Source organism: Trachemys scripta, chromosome 13 (genome assembly GCF_013100865.1).
Source record: "Trachemys scripta elegans isolate TJP31775 chromosome 13, CAS_Tse_1.0, whole genome shotgun sequence".
NCBI classification, from domain to species: Eukaryota; Metazoa; Chordata; order Testudines; family Emydidae; genus Trachemys; species Trachemys scripta.
The window spans coordinates 39,359,221-39,377,213 of NC_048310.1; the positions used below are offsets into that span (position 1 = coordinate 39,359,221).

Genomic DNA, 17,993 nt, shown 5'->3' on the forward strand with positions numbered 1-17,993 from the left:
AGGGGGAGCCTCTGCTCAGCTTCGGTCGGTTTGACCCTGCTCGGGGCAGGCCCAGGCCTTGGTGTAGAATCAGGGAGCTGGCACCCAGGAGTCAGACGCTGTGTAACCCCGGGTGCAGGGGACGTGCGGGCTAGAACTAGCCCAGCTCTCCCTGAGTAGAGGCACTGCCAGCTGGGGCAGAGGCAGGCGAGGGACCATGGCTGGCTTTAATGTCCGCAGCGTTCTGGTGACTGGGGCCAATCGGGGAATCGGCCTGGGCCTTGTCAAGCAGTTGCTGGGGAAATCAAACCCACCGGAGTGGGTCTTTGCGACCTGCCGGGACCCGGAGGGAGAGCGAGTGCAGGTGAGAGCGGGGCGAGGTGAGATGGAGTTAGCTGTACATGGTGGGGGGGGAATCTAAGTGAGGGGCTTCCAGCCTCCCAGCACTTAGAGCCAAAAGCAACAGGCCCATGCAGGAGGGGCTTTCAGACCCTGCTCCAGGCTGACACTCCCTGGCGCATAAGGCAGCCACGCTGGCTGGGGCCGAGTTCACATGCAAAGCTAGCAGAGCCATGGAGGGAGAGGGTGGGGAGCACAGGTGGGTGATGCCTGCACTGCGTTGTGCCTGTCTCCTAAAGGGAACAGGGGAACGTGTCCCTGACTTGACTGCACTGAGCTAGACGATGGCGTTTTAAACACCCAGGATGCAGACCCCGGAAGCCAGGGCTGGACCCTGCGCATGGGAGCTTTGCAGTCAAGCAATGAGATCTTTACTTGGTCCGGGGTAGCAGCAGGGAGCTGAACTGTGCCCGGCCTGACCGTCCCTGCGGGCTGGGGGCTCTGTCAATAATCATCGACTTTCTTCTTTTTCAGGAATTAAAGACCTTGGCATCCAGGCATCCAAACCTGGCGATCATTGCGCTAGGTGGGTGCCCTGCCCTGGGCCCAGAGAGCTGAGGCTCCCTTGTTCTGGGTCCCTTTGTTCCCCGTTCCCTGTCCCCCTGTCTCTGTGTTCCTGTTCCTTGCCTTGTTGGGAGCCACTGTTAGTTTTATTCCTGCCTAGGTGTTAGTGAAGGGGAGGGTGCCTAGCGCCCACCCATCTCAGCAGAGCAACTCCCAGGTCTCCCACGTCCCACTCAGGCTCTGCGGGCTTGGTCAGGAGGAGGCCCAGGAAGTTCCTGGTATCTGCAGATTGCCCCGCGTGCCAGACTGGCAGGGAAGGGATGGTTTTGATTGAGTCAGGGGCTGCCTGTGCCATGCATGAGCCTGGCTGGTTTGGGTCTGAACAGGCCTCTCTCTGTTGGAGACAGATTTGCTTTCATAGACTCATAGAATGATAGAAGAGTAGGTTGGAACGGAAGAGACCTCAGGAGATATCTAGTCCAACCCCCTGCTCAAAGCAGGACCAACACCAACTAAATCATCCCAGCCAGGGCTTTCTCAAGCCGGGCCTTAAAAACCTCTAAGGATGGAGATTCCACCACCTTCCTAGGTAACCCATTCCAGTGCTTCACCATCCTCCTAGTGAAATAGTGTTTCCTAATATCCAACCTAAACCTCCCCCACTGCAACTTGAGACCATTACTCCTTGTTCTGTCATCTGCCACCACTGAGAACAGTCTAAATCCATCCTCTTTGGAACCCCCTTTAGGTAGTTTGGAATCAGTTTCATGTACAGCTCTGCTAGCCTCAGGGATGCCTCTCACAGGATGGGATAGTGGGAACCAATCCCAGCCTCGGGATTCTGCTAGGGCAGATTAACAAGCTAGGCCAATGGCCAGGGCCCGAATTCATGGGGGAGCACCCCAGGCCCTGTCAATAGCCATAACGTGCGCTCACCATGCCTGGGATCTGCTGGGACCAGCTGCTCACCCTGCTGATGATTGGAGTGCTGCTCACATGACCGAGGCTGGGGGGAGCGGGGCCAAATCTGAGTGAGTGGCATAGTGACTTCGCACAGAGGGTCACGCCAGCACTCAGAGTGAAAATCGATTGGCTTGTCTGATGTTTTCGGTGACCTATCGAAATGACTATCGAGCTCTTTTGTTGAACCAGCTTTTTCAGTAACCCAAAAATGCTGCTGATGGTTCGGATAAAAAAAATGCTGCAAACACTTTTTAAAAGGAAAAATCGGCGTGTTTCAAATGCTGCCAAACAACTGTGCCATCGGGGCGCTCTTCCCTAAAGGGTGTTCTCATGGGATGATGAAAGCTGGCTGAGGGCGGGCCTGCCAGAGCTCTGAGGGCAGATTTCAAACCCTGCTCACCAGTGGGAAGATCCTGTTGTTCCAACACGCCCTTCCCCCTGCCCCATTAACACTCTCACTGCCACACTGCTTTACATTCGCCCAGCTGATCCCTGGTCCCCCTGATTTCACTCTCTGTCTGCCCTTGCCAGGGCACTGCCCAGTTCTGGCTAGCTGTGTTTAGAGCTCCCGAGTCGTTAGCATGGCTCTGTAGAGCAGCCTGGGCTTTGTGTCTCCGGGAGAGGGGTTAGCTACGGGGCGGAGGAACCACGCCCCTGAACCCCGGCTCTGTCTCTATAGAAGCTACCAACCCAGCCAGCATCAAGGCGGCAGCAGCCAGAGTTGAGGAGCATCTGAAAGGCTCGGGGCTGAATCTGTTGATAAACAACGCTGCGATAGTGAGACTGAGCACATTAGAGTCTGAGACACCGGAGGACATGTCCCTGGTGTACGCAACCAACGTGACTGGGCCCCTGCTGGTGAGCCAGGTAAGGGCCCCGAGAGAGGGCACGTCGCCGGCTGCACTGGGGTTTGACTTTGCTTAGGCCAGAACTCTTCCCTCCCCCCCAGGGCTCTGGTTCCTGGATCAATGAGCCAACCTGGTGTGTGTGTGTTTGGGGGCTGGGGCGCAGCATTCATCACAGTGTACGTGTCAGGTGCATTATGGGACTGTAACCACCCGAGAAATGGACTTAGAGGCCCTAGCGCTGCCCCGGTGGGGTCTGAGCCAAGAGTCCAGCTCCTGCAGTAGAGGCCATCTCCCTAGAGCAGGGGTGGGCAAACTTTTTGGCCCGAGGGCCACAACGGGGTTGCGAAACTTTATGGAGGGCTGGGTAGGGAAAGCTGTGCCTCCCCAAACAGCCTGGCCCCCACCCCCATCTGCCCCCTGATCCATCCAACCCCCTCCCCCGCTCCTTGTCCCCTGACCACCCACTCCCGAGACCCCCACGCCAACCGCCCCCCTGGGACCCCACCCCCATCCAAACCCCCTGCTCCCTGTCCCCTGACTGCCCTGACCCCTATCCACACCCTCCCCCCACCCTCTTACCACGCCGCTCAGAGCAGCAGGACCTCGCAGCTATGCCACCATGCTGCCTGGCAGGAGCAGCGGGCCAGAGTGCCGGTGGCACAGCACACTGAGGCTGCGGGGGAGGGGGAGCAGCAGGGGACGGACCCCTCAGGGGGTCGCGAGCTGTCAGCCTCCACCCCAAACCCCGCTTTGCCTCCAGCATTGGTAATGGTGTTAAATACATTAAAAACTGTTTTTAATTGCTAAGGGGGGGTCGCACTCAGAGGCCTGTTATATGAAAGGGGCACCGGCCCTGCTCTATTACAAATAGTCCCAGTAGAATGGCTGGAAAACATAGTAAGACCAGGGTTCCTTCCAGTGCCGCATGCGGTTCCTGCTTGTTAGTTTCTGTCTGAGCTTTTCTGGACCCTTCATCCCCCGGCTGCTGCCCTTTCAGCTGCACCACGGGGCCCACAGCCCCTTTCAAGGCACTTCGTGTCAGGAACTGGATGTGGCAAATTGAACCATTTAGAAACTAGGTCTAAAGTGGCTTTAAGGCTCCAGGCACCAGCTGGCAGGGCAGGAGTCACTTTGGGGAGGAGGCACTTCAAATCTCTTTCCCTTTCTCCCCCAGTCGCACCCTCTCCTTCCCGCATCCCTCAGTGGCCTCTTGTCACCCGCCTTCACCATGCAGCTGAGCCCAGGACACCCCACTGGACAGCATGGGACCAGTGATGGGTGGAAATGAGTTTCAGGGAGGAGGTCACAAGTGGTCACCCTTGGGAGCGTCCCCAGCCAGACTGAGAAAGACACTCCAGACAAGAGCAATTCATCAGAGGTTAAGGCTAACCATACAACCTTAACTGTGCCCCGCTGGACACGTGCCTTACAGGATGCTCTTCAGTGATATGGTCACTTATTATTGCTCCAGCAGATAAATATAACTATAACTTTTCCTGCACCCTTAGTTCCCCATGGCATCATTCCCATGCCTTTGTCTGTACACTCATGCCATTGTTGGACTAGCCTGCTCTATCTCTGTGCACTAGGCCTGGGGTTTTCAAAGGTGGTTAAAGGAGTTGGGCACACAAATCCCATTGACAGTTAATGAGAGTTGGGCACCTAAATCCCAACCTTGCACTGTGATAAGTTGTCACTGAGGTGTGTGTTTGCATCTATTTGTTAACATCTAGGTACGAGGTACTTTCCCTTCCCCCAGTAGTCCAGCCTTCTGTAGGGAAAGGTATCGGACAAGGCAGTTAATGACGAGGCTGTCTTAGCTCTGATCATAGGTGGTCTATTTTATCCTGTTTACGCCCACAAGTTTTTGCTGTTACTTTTATACTGCGTGTAGGATTTGAAGAAGCAAATTGTATTGGCCTAACTGGGCTCTTAATACCTCAGCACTAAAACTCCCATTGACACGGATGGAAGCAGAGTTAGGCCAAAGCTGCTGGTATTTGACCATCCTACCCAGTGTGCTGTAAGTACAGCTCAGTGTATTACAGAGGAAATACTTCCATGTCAGCGAGTCGAGGCCTCTGTCTAGCATAGATCTAGAGCAGCGGTTCTCAAACTTCTGTACTGGGGACCCCTTCACACAGCAAGTCTCTGAGTGCCACCCCCCTTATACATTAAAAACACTTTTGATATATTTAACACCATTATAAATGCTGGAGGCAAAGTGGGGTTTGGGGTGGAGGCTGACAGCTCGCGACCCCCCATGTAGTAACCTCGTGACCCCCTCGGGGGTCCTGACCCCCAGTTTGAGAACCCCTGATCTAGAGGGTGTCTACAATCCCGTAAGATACTCTGCAGGGCTCTAAAGTAGAGAAACACCATATGATCGGCTGTATCTACACTTGATACACGACAAGCGGTGCCGAAAGGGTTCGTCTGTCGCTGTAATAAATCCACTGCTCCGACAGGTGGTAGCTAGGGCAACGGAAGAATTCTTCCGTTGACCTCACGCTGTCTCCACTGGGGCTTAGGTTGTCTCTCAGGGGTGCAGCCCTTTTCACCCACTTTCTACTGGCCTGGGACCGGGCTCCTCCGTTCACCGCCACCGAGGGCAGAATGGGATTCCCCAACTCCTAGAAATCAGCCTTGCAAACAGGACTGAGACTATGAACAAGTTGGAGGGCAGGGAGAGAGCATAGCCCAGGGGCAGCAGGCCCAGCCCACCAGAGGGGTCACAGGCGGTGCTGCGTTGCACTTCAATTCAAATCAGAGTCCGCCGGTGAAGAGAGGAATGTGGGTCCTTTCTCCTAAGCTGACCCCGGGGTGCTCTTTTCTCCCCTCCCGCCAGGCGTTCCTGCCCTTGCTGAAGAAGGCTGCCCAGGGAAGCCCCCAACCGGGGCTGAGCTGCAGCAAGGCGGCCATTGTCAACATGTCCAGTGAGGGCGGCTCCATCACGAATCTCTTTGCCTGGCAGTTGGGGCAAGTCGTCTCTTATCGGTGCAGCAAGGTAGGGGGTGCGCTCAGCAGGGCACGAGTTCACGCTCGTCCCCTGTGTCCCGCTACAGCGAAGGGGAAAGAAAAGTCTTTCTTGCCCCCCAGTTTATCCCCCAGATTTGACCTGCCAGGCCAGTGTTCAGGCCAGTCTCCCTCTGCTCCCTCTTCTGGGAAGCACGGCCTCTGGGTCACATGATGCTTGGTCACCTGACCCCAGAGCCTGAGCCTTGGAGCAGGACTCTGGGTCGTGCACGTGGGCCCATTGCAGTGAGAGGTGGCGACTCATCCCCAAGGAGAGAATCACACACTGCAGCTTGCATCAGCTGCCCCCCTTGCTCACCTTTCTCCTGGGGGTGGGTCCCTGCTCTCCTCACGCGCTGCTGTCTCTGCTCATGGTGTCTCGCCCACAGGCTGCTCTGAACATGCTCACCAAGTGCCAATCCTTGGGGTATGGAGGAGACGGGATCCTGAGCATCGCTGTCCATCCTGGCTGGGTGCAGACTGACATGGGGAGCTCACCCTCCCAGCAGGTAGGTGCCTCCGTGGGAGAGGCCAGTCGTAGCCACATGTCATGGGCAGAAGTTCATCGTAGGGGGAATGGTTACGCTGGAGCGCGTTCCCTTATCACCCTCCCCATATTGATGACACTATTCAGGGGCTCCCATCCCAGCGAGGTGGTCGTCAGGACCCAGCTCCCTGGGGATTCAGTGCTGTGTCCTGGGCGTTGCTTCCTGGGGCTGCTGGTGCCATGGTTCCTTCAGCGCTCCGCATTGCACAGCAAATCCTGCCGAGCTGCTGCCTTGGGAAGGTGGAGGGGGCAGGAGCTGGTCGTCTGTTGTAAACACTGGCCTGGGATCTGCCTCCCCCGTTCACTGCCAGTGAGGGCAGAATGGGATTACTGAGATCCTTTCCAGATCCTGGCCCGGCCCCTGAGCCCCTGGTGTCCTGGGCCAGCCCCAGGGCAGACTTCTCCCCCTCACTCTCCTTTGCCCCCTGCAGGCTCCACTGACGGTGGACATGAGTGTCCAAGGGATCCTGAACGTGCTTCCAACACTCTCCAAGAAGGACAACGGGGCCTTTGTGAACTGGGAAGGGAAAGTTCTTCCCTGGTGAGATGCCCCCGGCCACGCAACAGGAGCCCTGGGCCAGGTCATTCCAGTGACCATGCCGTCAGTTGTGCCGGTGTCCTAAATAAACCCACTGTTCTAACGCAACAGCCCTGCCTGGCCTGGCCTCCACAGGCTGGTTTTGTACCATTTAGCCAGCCTGAAAGCTGGGCAAGCACTAACCCCCTTATGTCCATCCGAGCAGAAAGGCTGGACTCCCAACGCCGGTGCTGTGCCGGTGCCAGGATCGTGGTGAGTGAGATCAGGGCAGCTCAGCACCTGGAGGGCAGCAGGAGCCAGGTGGTCAGGAAGCTGGTTTCAAACTTCCTGCTGAAAGAGTCGGAGAGACAAAGCGGGCTGCAGGGAGCCAGCGAATGGCAGGGGTGGGGTTGGGGATGCTGCTGGAGAGCAAGTTGAGATGCCAGCTGCTGCAGGGGCACCGGGGCAGCCCTAAGCGTATGGAGACCAGAGCCCGGGCTCAGTACTACGGCAGAGCCAGGGGGCTGGAGTGAGAGCGGGAGCTACGGGCTCTCTGAGACCTGCCCACGAAGGAGGGGCTGGCAACGCTGGGAGAACCATTCTCTGTCTAGTGCAGCTCGGCTCCTGCCCAGCAGTCTGTGGGGTTAGAGCCGCTCTCTGCCTGGCTACAGCTGGCTGCCAAGGACCTTGTGCCAATAATCGAGCGCCTCTCCCCTGTAATGTCTCTGCCCAGCGCCTCGCCCCTGACACCAGGCAGAGCGTCCATGCCAGGCGGGTCCTCGACCCCCGCACCACCGTGCAGCCCCTCTGGCTTCTGGGCTGGGAACTAGACACTGGCACTGGCTCTCCAAAGAACATGGCAAACTCTTCCCTGCCCTCTCTCAGCCCCACACACAAAGGACACAGGGCCGGGCTGGGTTGGGCCAGGCCCGCTTCCTGCACCACGTGCAGCTTCGTCCCCAGGATTGGTGAGATGGGGGTGAAGCTCCAAGAGCCGTTAGCCAATCTCCCAAAGACAAGGTGCTGCACGGGCCAGGGGCCTGACTTGGAACAATACAAAGCTGCCAGCACAGCCTTGGTCGTACGGAACGGCACAGCCCTTGACAGCAGCCACGCTGGAGCCATGCATGGAGCTATGCATTTACCCATGTGCGCGCACGGGAGGGAGGGAGCTCCATGCTGGGCCGGGCCAGGGCTGACAGGAGGGAGCTGCAGGGCGAGAGGGCTCATGCTGGCAGGGCTCTCTGCACAGGAGGTTCAAATGAGCTGCTCTGCAGGACCCATTTTACCCTGACGCTGGGGCTAGCTGAGGGCGTGGGGATGCCAGTGCCCAAGCGAACGAGTCACTGGCTCCCAGCTGATCGGGACAATGTTCTGCTGCTCAGTTTGGGCTGGTTGGAAGCTGGGACCCTCCCTTCCTGCTGGGTGCTCTGGCAGGTGGTGTCAGAGCAAGGGGCTCAGTGTCTCCAGCCAGGGGCGGGGGTTGCTCCAGTTTGCCCGTGCAGTTGAGTTTAGCTCTCAGGTGCGGTGGGGACTTGTACCTGTCAGTGGGTTGGGTTAGCCTCGCAGGACAGCAGGCTGGGGAGGGGGTGCCGAGCCTCCTCCTGTGAGGCGGAGGGAGTTGGAGCTGCCTGGCTGAATACAGAGGATTTCTCCAGCACCTTGGGCTGAGCGATTACTGAACCCCACACCAGGAACTGAGTTTTCTAATCGGCCTCCAGCACCTTTATCACTGACGGCCTGGCACACGCTGGGGACTTTCAGGTTTGTACTTGTCTGCTGTATTCTTCCATTCTTGTAAAAACATAGATTTATAGACTCTGCCCTTTGCTTCCTGTTTGCAGGGAGAAACCCAGCCCTCTGCCGCTGCCCTCTCCTCTGTGGGGAACAGCTCCAGCCCCAGGGATGGTCAGACAAACCGCTTGTGGCCGGGGCTTCCCCCCAGCCGGTCACCTTGTGCCCTCACTGCCACCTGTGCAGAGTGCAGGCCGAGCAGGGGTCCATGGCTCCCACCTCTGGGAGGCAGCAAACACCCTGCTTTGCACGGCTGTGGATGAGGACTTGGGCACAGGGAGTTAGCAGGAGTCAAAGAGGGAGCAAAAAAAACCAAGGAGTCCTTGTGGCACCTTATTGACTAACAAATTTATTTGGGCATCAGCTTTCGTGGCTATAACCTACTTCATCAGACATTTATATGGCCAACAAGGAAAGCCCAAGTTACGATAGTGCCCCGCCAGTCCACCCACAAGCTCTCTGGGTGCCCCCTCCCATCCCCTCTATTTCAGAGACTCCCTGGCACTCCCCCAATCTCCCCCCTGCCAGAGGCTCTGTGTGCTCCCTCCTATTCTCCCCCATACCAGAGACCCCTGTTCTCCCCCACCCCCATGGCAGGGGTTCTGTGTGCACCCCCATAAGCACTCCCCCATGTCCCCCATCCCCCTTACCTCCCATGGCAGGGGCTCTGAGTGCACCCCCATAACCACTCCCCCATGCCCTCCATCCCCCTCTTACCTCCCATGGGAGGGGCTTCGTGGGGGGAGGGATAGCTCAGTGGTTTGAGCATTGGCCTGCTAAACCCAGGGTTGCAAGTTCAATCCTTGAGGGGGCCATTTAGGGAACTGGGGTAAAAAAATCTATCTGGGGATTGGTCCTGCTTTGAGCAGGGGGTTGGACTAGATGATCTCCTGAGGTCCCTTCCAACCCTGATATTCTATGACCCTCCCTTTCCCTATACCAGAATCCTACAGTTTCTCCCCCCACACACCTGAGATTCTGTGTATGTCTATCCCTGCCATCCCCTTTTTCCCTGCCATGCCAGGGGCTCTATTCCCCCGATACACCAGTCTCCCAATCACGCCAGGAGGTCTAGGGATCTCCCCTGCCCCAGGTATCTCCCCTCCTCCATTGAAGGGGAGGGTGGATGGCTGGTGCCCTCTCTCGCCCACCTTTGAGGGTGCAGGATGTAAGCAGGAGGCAGGGATGAATGAACCTTTCGTCTCTTTTCTCCTCTGGCGGGTCCTACGGGCCTCGGGCTCCCAGCAGGGAGAGCACTGACTTCTCTTCCCTCATGCAGGGTGCCAGGGCTACCCTCCACTGGACAGGGGAGCAGGGGCTGTCCTTATGCTGCAGGGTTTAATGGTGCCATCAAGGGAGGCCAGCAGCTCCGTGTCCCCCGCTCGATGTGCCGACTGGCCCCAGGACGAGAGGCTCTGCCCATGGATGTCTGGAACACTCCCTGACATTTGGAGCAGATTGATGCGGTGTTCAAACATGCTCCCATGACGGGCAGACAGCAGTACGGGGAAATGCCGCTGGGTGACCGTACGGCCGACGCGAGCTCGGGCAGCAAGGACCGGAGCCAGCAGCAGAAGTCCAGGCAGCTCTCTGCGGCCCCAGCCAGGGCTCCCGAGGCCACAGGCTAAGCACTGGGATGGGTAGGGCCCAGTGTTCTCTTGTGGGGTGAGAAGAAGGAGCTGCTGCTGCTGGTGGTGGTCTCTCCTGGAGGGCGTCTTCCCCATAGAGCTTCAGCTCCCCTTGCACAGAAGGGTCTGTGGGTGTGAGATGCACCAGCCCTCACCTCTCCGTCCCTCCAGCCAGACAAATAACGTAGGGGGACGGGGGGCTTGTTTCGGGCTACACTTGTGGCCGCCTTAGCACCTCCCCCTTCCCCGACATGGGGGCATGGCCACTTGAGGGACCGGGAACGTGTCCCAACCCTAGTGCGGAAACACCCTCCGTCCCTTTGTGAACTCTGGGGCTCGTTCTGTACTGCCTGTGTGTCGTGGGCTCTCAGCTCCACACCTCAGTTCACTTCCCCCCAAAGAGCCTAGTGGTGCCCCAGTGGGTCCCGGAGATGGGGAGCGAAGCCCACCCTTCTCTGCTCAGCCAGTATGCACGTTGGTGTGACAGATATGCCAATCCTTACTGAATTAAGCTCAAGTATCTTAGGATGTTGTCGTGTTAAAAATATAAATGCTTCTGTATTATCGTGGGCTGGGACGTATCTTCTTTTGAGGAGACAGGACGAATGCAAACACTGGGAAGTGGATGTGCTTCAAGGCCGCTTTTAAAACAATGGACCAGACAGACTGAACTTTGGGGGGAGTTCCTAGGGAGCGTGTGGGGAGAAGACAGATCTTCAACCACAGCCTTTGTAGGAGTTGGGGTGGTCTCTGGTGAGCACACGTGTGGGATCTTGTGTTGTTTTCTCTGTGACGCTTCACCTGAAGGATAAATGTGCAGCAGGAAGATCTGTGGGTATCTTAACTGGGGCATTTACCTAGCTGGGGGATAGCAGATGTAGGCAGGGAGCTGTGCACCCCGCTCAGAGGGGAGAGAGACGTGGCTCCATCCCAGAGCAGTGACGGCGAGGCGCCTGGAGGCTAGTGGAGGTGCCCTGCACTGTGATAACATGGTGCATTTTCAAGCCATGGTGCATGTTGAGCCTGCCCCTAGGCAGCCCCATGGCCTATTCAGAGTGGTTTGTTGCAGGTGGCCTGTGGATAACTTATGTAGTGACCGGACACTCTCTCCCCATGGCAGACCGACCTGGTGCCCTGGAGAAATGCTGCCTGCTGGGTCGGCTCCAGGGCTCCCCACTGCCAGCACCTGGCTGCACCCTGCCCCATCATGGTTGCTCTCGGAGCCCTTCACAGACATCTGGCCTTGGGAAGCTCGTGCTCCCTCGTGCTCAGCTCTTCGAGCCAAATCCCAAACCAACGGAAGTGTTTCTAATGCCGCAGAGCGCCCCCCGGGGACACCACACCTCTGGCACCCAGTGGCTATCTCACCGCAGCAGAGGCGCTGTACAGGGGAATGGTAGGAAGGTGGAACCGAGCACGTGGCCCAAACCCATGGGACGTGGCCTGGGGCTCCCCACGCAGCACTGGGCAGCGGGAAGACTGGGAAGGCCTGTTGGGGGAGGGGCACTCAACCCAAGCTTCCTCCCCACCTCCAGCTCTGAAAAGAGCCACAGCCACCTGTAACCATAGCAACGCCCCACGCAGCCATGGGGGCACCGAGCCTCCCTCGCAACCACAGAGACATGACTAGATGGGCTCGAGAGGCCACTGTGGGCCGAATTTATGGGCTTCGTCCTGTCAAAAGCAGCACCAGGCACAAGACCGAGACGCTGAACAGGGTGGCGGGTGGGAAAGGGGAGGACGGACGCGCCGAGCGTGCTGGCCCGGTGCTCTTCGGCAGTTACATCTGACTGGCTGGGGGGGGCTGGGCCCCAAAGAGGGACACCCCAATAACCACCCACCAAAGCCATCCTGCTGCCCACGGAGAGCCAGGTGGGAGGACTGGAGCTGTGCTAGGGCCTGAGAAAACCATGAGCCCCCAAAGGGCTCCAGCATTTGGAAAAGGGAAGGAGAGAGAGCCTCGGGGGGCTGGGGGACACCCGGCTGATAGAGCTGCAGAAAGAGCAGGGGAGAGCGCCGGGGAGTGTGACCTGAGAGGACCAGGGTGTGACTTGGAGCTGCTGAGGCCCAGAGAGGAAGGGAGGGAGGGGGACTGGGAAGGCAGGAGGGAGCTGGGAGGGGACTTTGTTTTAGCTGCACTGGGTCACCTTCCTCAGCGAGTCACTGGGCACAGTTGTGCCTAGAAGCTTTACAAACGGGCAGAAATAAAAGGGAGAAAGCAGGTGGGCAGGGCCACTGGGAAATGGTGGGTGGGGGAGATAGTTAGACAGGGGAGAGCGCCCATGCAGAGCGAGCTGGGACGTGAAGAGATGCGAGGCAGGGACAGCAAAGCTCACAGGCTGGAACCAGCCTGGCCGGCTGGAGAGAGGCTGCTGGGAGATGTGGACAGAGCACTGCAGAACCTGAGGGGCAGGGTGACAAGCTCCTGGGCTGGTGACTTGCAGCCGCATCGGATATTTAGGGGAGCTGCAAGGTCCAGCCACATGGACACAGGTTGGAGAGAGAAAGCTGCAGGTCAAAGATACTCCCTGCTCCTTGCGGTGACAGCATCCGATGGGAGCGTCATTAACTGACAAGCAGCAGAAAGCGAGGAGGAGAAGTGCGGGAGGAAAGGGTTTCGGCCTTGGCCTGGGTTAACAGATGGAAATGGGACCAGTGCAATCTCACCCTGCTCAGATCCAAACAGAGTCTGCTGCAAAGTTCCTTCTCCCTAGCCTGGTGCTCTGAGCCCGTCACCCCTCTCTTAGCATCCCTCCATGGCCCCCTCTGTCATGGCCTGTCCCCACCCCCCTATGGTTGCTCCCCTCTGCTCTGCCCGTGCTGCCAGTCTCCCGGCCCGCTTAGTGAATTTTCACCTTCATGCTGCCCCTCGTGCTTGGGAAGAGCTCCCTGCAAACATCCACACCGGTCCCTCCTTCCAATCCCCCCTTCAAACTCTCCCATGCTGCGATGCAGCCAGGCACTCGACAAGGGCCAGGCTGCTGGTGAGCTGAGAGCCCGGCCTGTCAGGCTGGCCAATAGCGAGTCATTGTTTCTAGTACGCCCCGCATTGGTCTGTCTGTACCCCCCGCCCACTGTCTCTTGTCTCACAGAGAGACTGGAAGCTCTTTGGGGCATCTCTCTGATTGGTGACTGTGCAGCTGATACAAACAGTTAATGAGGGTAATTAATCCAAGAGGAAATGGGTGTGATAGTGCCCCCCATAAGGCTTTATGGAATATGCTTATGAATAACTAGAATATATTTTATGCTCCTGTGACATTATTGACATAATCTGGGACCATATAAAACATGGTTGCAACCAAAGTCCTGTAGTGGCACCAAATCTTGTGTAAAGGGGGTCATATAAGGTGTCTAAGACCAGGTTATGTGTTGCTGGTTATGATTATGCTGTCTTTATGTGTGTATCAATTTTGTAGTCGAAGTTATGAATATTGGCTCTGTACTGTCTGTATTTCAAACTTGTGCTGTGCTTCTGGATGACACTTCAGACAAGTTGATGTTAGCTCTGCCTAGCCTGCTTGATGGACCATCAGCCATACAATTGACCCATTGAGAGAAAGCAGATACGCCTTGTAACTCAGCAAAGTATGCAGGAACTTGCCCATGTGACTCCAGACTCCATTTTGCTGTAATTTTCCACAGTAAGGACAAAGAGGTGTCCTTACACCTGGAAAAGACTATAAAAGGCTGATGCCTCATCTCCATCTTGTCTTCAATCCTGCTTCATACCTCTGGAGGAACTTTGCTACAAACTGAAGCGCTGAACAAAGGACTGAATGACCCATCCCAGCTATGGATATACTTCAGAGACTTGATTTGAACCTGCAGTTTATTCTATCACTGCTACAAGCCTGAACCAAGAACTTTGCCATTACTGTATGTAATTGATTCCATTTAACCAATTCTAACTATCATCTATATCTTTTTCCTTTTATGAATAAACCTTTAGATTTTAAATTCTAAAGGATTGGCAACAGCGTGATTTGTGGGTAAGATCTGATTTGTATATTGACCTGGGTCTGGGGCTTAATTCTTTGGGATCGAGAGAACCTTTTTTTTCTTTCACTGGGGTATTGGTTTTCGTAACCATTTGTCCCCATAACGAGTGGCGCTGGTGGTGATACTGGGAAACTGGAGTGTCTAAGGGAATTGCTTGTGTGACTTGTGGTTAGCCAGTGGGGTGAGACCAAAGTCTTCACTGTCTGGCTGGTTTGGTTTGCCTTAGAGGTAGAAAAACACCAGCCTTGGGCTGTAACTGCCCTGTTTAAGCAATTTGTTCTGAATTGGCACTCTCAGTTGGGTCCCGCCAGAACCGCATTGTTACAGCTACATATGCCATGTAACAGCTCTATGTAAAGGTTATGATCTACTGAATACATTTCTCCTATTTGTATGCATGTATCATTTTTGTACTTGGAGTTAGGAATATTGGCTGTGTACTTGCTTGATTTCTAAGCAGCCTTAGTAAAGCATTTGGTCAGCATCTTTAGAAAGGAATTTGAAAAGTTAAGTGCCCAATCAAGAAGCACTTGTGAGGGAGGGATAGCTCAGTGGTTTGAGCATTGGCCTGCTAAACCCAGGGTTGTGAGTTCAATCCTTGAGGGGACTGTTTAGGGATCTGCGGCAAAAATCTGCCTGGGGCTTTGTCCTGCTTTGAACAGGGGGTTGGACTAGATGACCTCCTAAGGTCCCTTTCAACCCTGATATTCTATGATTCTAAGGAACAATGGATCTTGGAATGCTCCAATCCACATAAGAAGTCTACTTGAGGATGTTCAAGGTAGCATGTGAACCATGGCTGCTACCTGTAGTTCTAAGTCATGCATGGACATATGGCTTGCTCATGTGATCCCAAAACTCCATCTTGGAGCTAGACTTTGCATAGGAAAGAGGAGGGGGTCTCCACCCACAAGAGAAAGTCTGTTTAACCCGCTGGGAGACCCCTCCATTTGGTCTTCAGCTGGCTAAAGAGAGAGCCTCTCCACCCCCAAGGATACCTGAAAGGAACTGGAACAAAGGACAGTCCCTACAGGGGGTGATTGCTGGACCCAGACTAGAAGGAGACTAATCTGTAAAAGGAAGCTTACTGGGTGAAGTTTTTACCTGTATTCAGTTTCTTAGACATAGACTTGCATGTTCTATTTTATTTTGCTTGGTGACTTACTTTGTTCTGTCTGTTACTACTTGGAACAACTTAAATCCTACTTTCTGTATGTAATAAAATCACTTTTTACTTAATAATTAACCCAGAGTATGTATTAATACCTGCGGGGTGGGGGGTGGGGGGGGGCAAACAGCTGTGCATATCTCTCTACCAATGTTATAGAGGGCGAACAGTTCATGAGTTTACCCTGTATAAGCTTTATGCAGGGTAAAACAGATTTATTTGGGTTTAGACCCCATTGGGAGTTGGGCATCTGAGTGTTAAAGACAAGAACACTTCTGTAAGCTGCTTTCAGTTAAGTCTGCAGCTTTGGGGCAAGTAATTCAGACCCTGGGTCTGTGTTGGAGCAGACGGGCGTGTCTGGCTCAGCAAGACAGAGTGCTGGATTCCCAGGCTGGCAGGGAAAGCAGGGGCAGAAGTAGTCTTGGCACACCAGTTGGCAGTTCCCAAGAGGGTTTCTGTGATCCAACGCGTCACAATGGATAGCAAGCAGGTGGGGGGAGAATTGTGTGCTGTTTCCCAACTGCTTTTACCAACGGAACCACATCCCGCTCATATCTGAAACTATAACCTTCTTTCTCAAATATTTTTACATATCCGTTAAGTTTTTTCCTTTATATGCTTTCTCAGTTTGCTAAACTCGCTGCTACTGCCCGTACTTTCAAATACCTTGATAGAGTTAATGTCTCTTGGCTCAGGTCTTCCTACCTTCCTAGGTTGCTCTTCACCCTCCCTTTCCCCCGCCTCTCCTCACTTTGGCTCTCGCTGTTTTACTTCTCCCATTCTGACAGGCACCAGTCTAGGCCCTGGTTTAGGTTTTACCAGAACCTGGCTTTTATCACAAGGTGGTGGTTGCTCTGCAGTGGACCCCATTTCATCTTTTAATTTGGCCACCTTTTTCCATTTCTGTCCCCATTCTTCAGGCACAGGGGAGCTACCTGAAGCCTGCTGTTGACCACAACTATCTATAACAGGGGACGGCGTATCTCTTTTTTGTAGGTTTCTTACAGCTGTTTTCAATGTTTTATTCTGGTCCTGGGCTGGTTGTCTCTGGGCTGCTTGCCTCTCTGCAAGGGTGGTGGGAGCATTCCTGGGCTGTGTAGCTTCTTTTGATTCTTTTAACTCTTTCTTTGTTACTGTTACTTGCCCTGCCAATTTTGTGGGGTGCTGTTTTAACCATTGAACAGCCCTGGTTAGAGTTTGCAATAGTCTACATTGCAAGGCTACTGGCTCTGCCCTAGCCTTACAAATTACATTACATGTTTCTTCCCCATTATATTTTTTAAACTCTGTGGGGATTTGCAGGGAGGGATTAAGAGGGTTCTCTAGCTCATGGTTTTCTGTCATGTTAGATCGCGATTCCTACAGCGGACAGCTCGCTTACTCACCAGATCGGTGGTCGGGGTCACCAATGTCGTCAGACATCACTGGTGTGGTGCTCTGCTCTATTCGATGTTGATAACAGTCGGCTGCGTGCGTGTTCCCCTGTGTGCTGCCCCGGCTCTGCAGATCGCTGGCACAGCAGACCCCGAGAGAACTCTCAATGACCACAGACTCCGATAAGGTACGAAGGCATCTGGTCAGGTTTATTGCCAAACGAAACACAGTCTCTAGCTCCCCGGATCAGATGTCTACAGTTCTACTAGTACATATATGCTCCCTGGCAATGGACCGGCTCAGTCAGTGGCGGGACTTTTCACCGCCCGCTAGGCCGGACAAAGACACCGCCCCAGGGGTGCATTCTTATACACAGGTACAAACAAGTTACACATCACTCCTGACGTATTGAGATGCAACCCCTCAACGTAGCAAGGTACAACCCCTCTACGCAGTAAGGTGCCACCTCTCACCTTGTACATGTTGGTTTGAACAAAACAACTCGATCCATCATATTACCTTTTTGCCCATCTTTAGGATGGGTCAGCCTGTTCCTTGTTATCTGTGTGGAATATGCAAGTATTGGAGTGTTCTGGTCCTTTACATTTGTGTATTTTTGCAACATCATCCCTTTTTTTGCCAGCTTCTGTGAGCAGGGCCTGCGTCTGGCACACAGTTTAACTTTGTTTTATGTTAACAAAGTCTTGACCATTACTTTAGTTCAGGCCTATGGGTTTATAAGGGTTTATGTTGCAGGGATTCATCTTGCTACACCTATTATGGCTGGTAAATCAATGACAGAGTATGCATGGGATGGAAAAATACAGCGACACAAAATTCTCTGCTTAAATTGAGTGAGATTCCAAAATCTGACCTGTTGCCTGGCCGAATGGCAGAGCTTGTGTTAAGAGGATGATGTAGGAGTTTTTTACCTTTAGCCATGAAGCACAGAGATGATGATGGTTTACAAAGTGATTTACAAGTGGGGGTGGTGGATGACATCCCCACTGACATGCCTATTGGGATTTATTTATGTGGCTAAGGCTGTGGATGTGGTCACCCGCAGCAAAAGGCATCCTGTGCTCAGATCCCAGAGAGAAGGGGGAAATCCCAGAAGCTACTGGGAGACAGAGAAAGTCTGTTTGACACCCCTGCAGCAGAGAGAAGCTGCGTGTCTCCAGCAGCAAAGGGAGGTGCTGAGATGAACTCCTGCCACGCAGCAAAAGGCAGCTTGCCCAGTGCCCTCAGAGCCAGA

The 17,993-nt window shown here is 54.7% G+C and overlaps 1 protein-coding gene across 1 annotated transcript; it reads left to right on the forward strand.

Moving 5' to 3' along the window:
* Positions 1-6,901, forward strand: LOC117886779 (C-factor-like). The gene is made up of 6 exons (XM_034788825.1): positions 1-343; positions 853-904; positions 2,525-2,712; positions 5,542-5,700; positions 6,098-6,217; positions 6,687-6,901. The coding sequence occupies exons 1-6, from the start codon at positions 197-199 to the stop codon at positions 6,798-6,800; spliced, it is 780 nt and encodes a 259-aa protein (XP_034644716.1). The 5' UTR covers positions 1-196; the 3' UTR covers positions 6,801-6,901.
* The last annotated feature ends 11,092 nt before the right edge of the window (positions 6,902-17,993 follow it).

What these genes read in the sequence shown, in the direction of transcription:
- LOC117886779 (XM_034788825.1), top strand. Translation starts at nt 197, where the DNA reads ATGGCTGGCTTTAATGTCCGCAGCGTTCTGGTGACTGGGGCCAATCGG. An exon ending in GGCCCCTGCTGGTGAGCCAG is followed by an intron (nt 2,713 to 5,541) that starts GTAAGGGCCCCG and finishes CCCTCCCGCCAG; the next exon opens with GCGTTCCTGCCCTTGCTGAA. An exon ending in GGAGCTCACCCTCCCAGCAG is followed by an intron (nt 6,218 to 6,686) that starts GTAGGTGCCTCC and finishes TGCCCCCTGCAG; the next exon opens with GCTCCACTGACGGTGGACAT.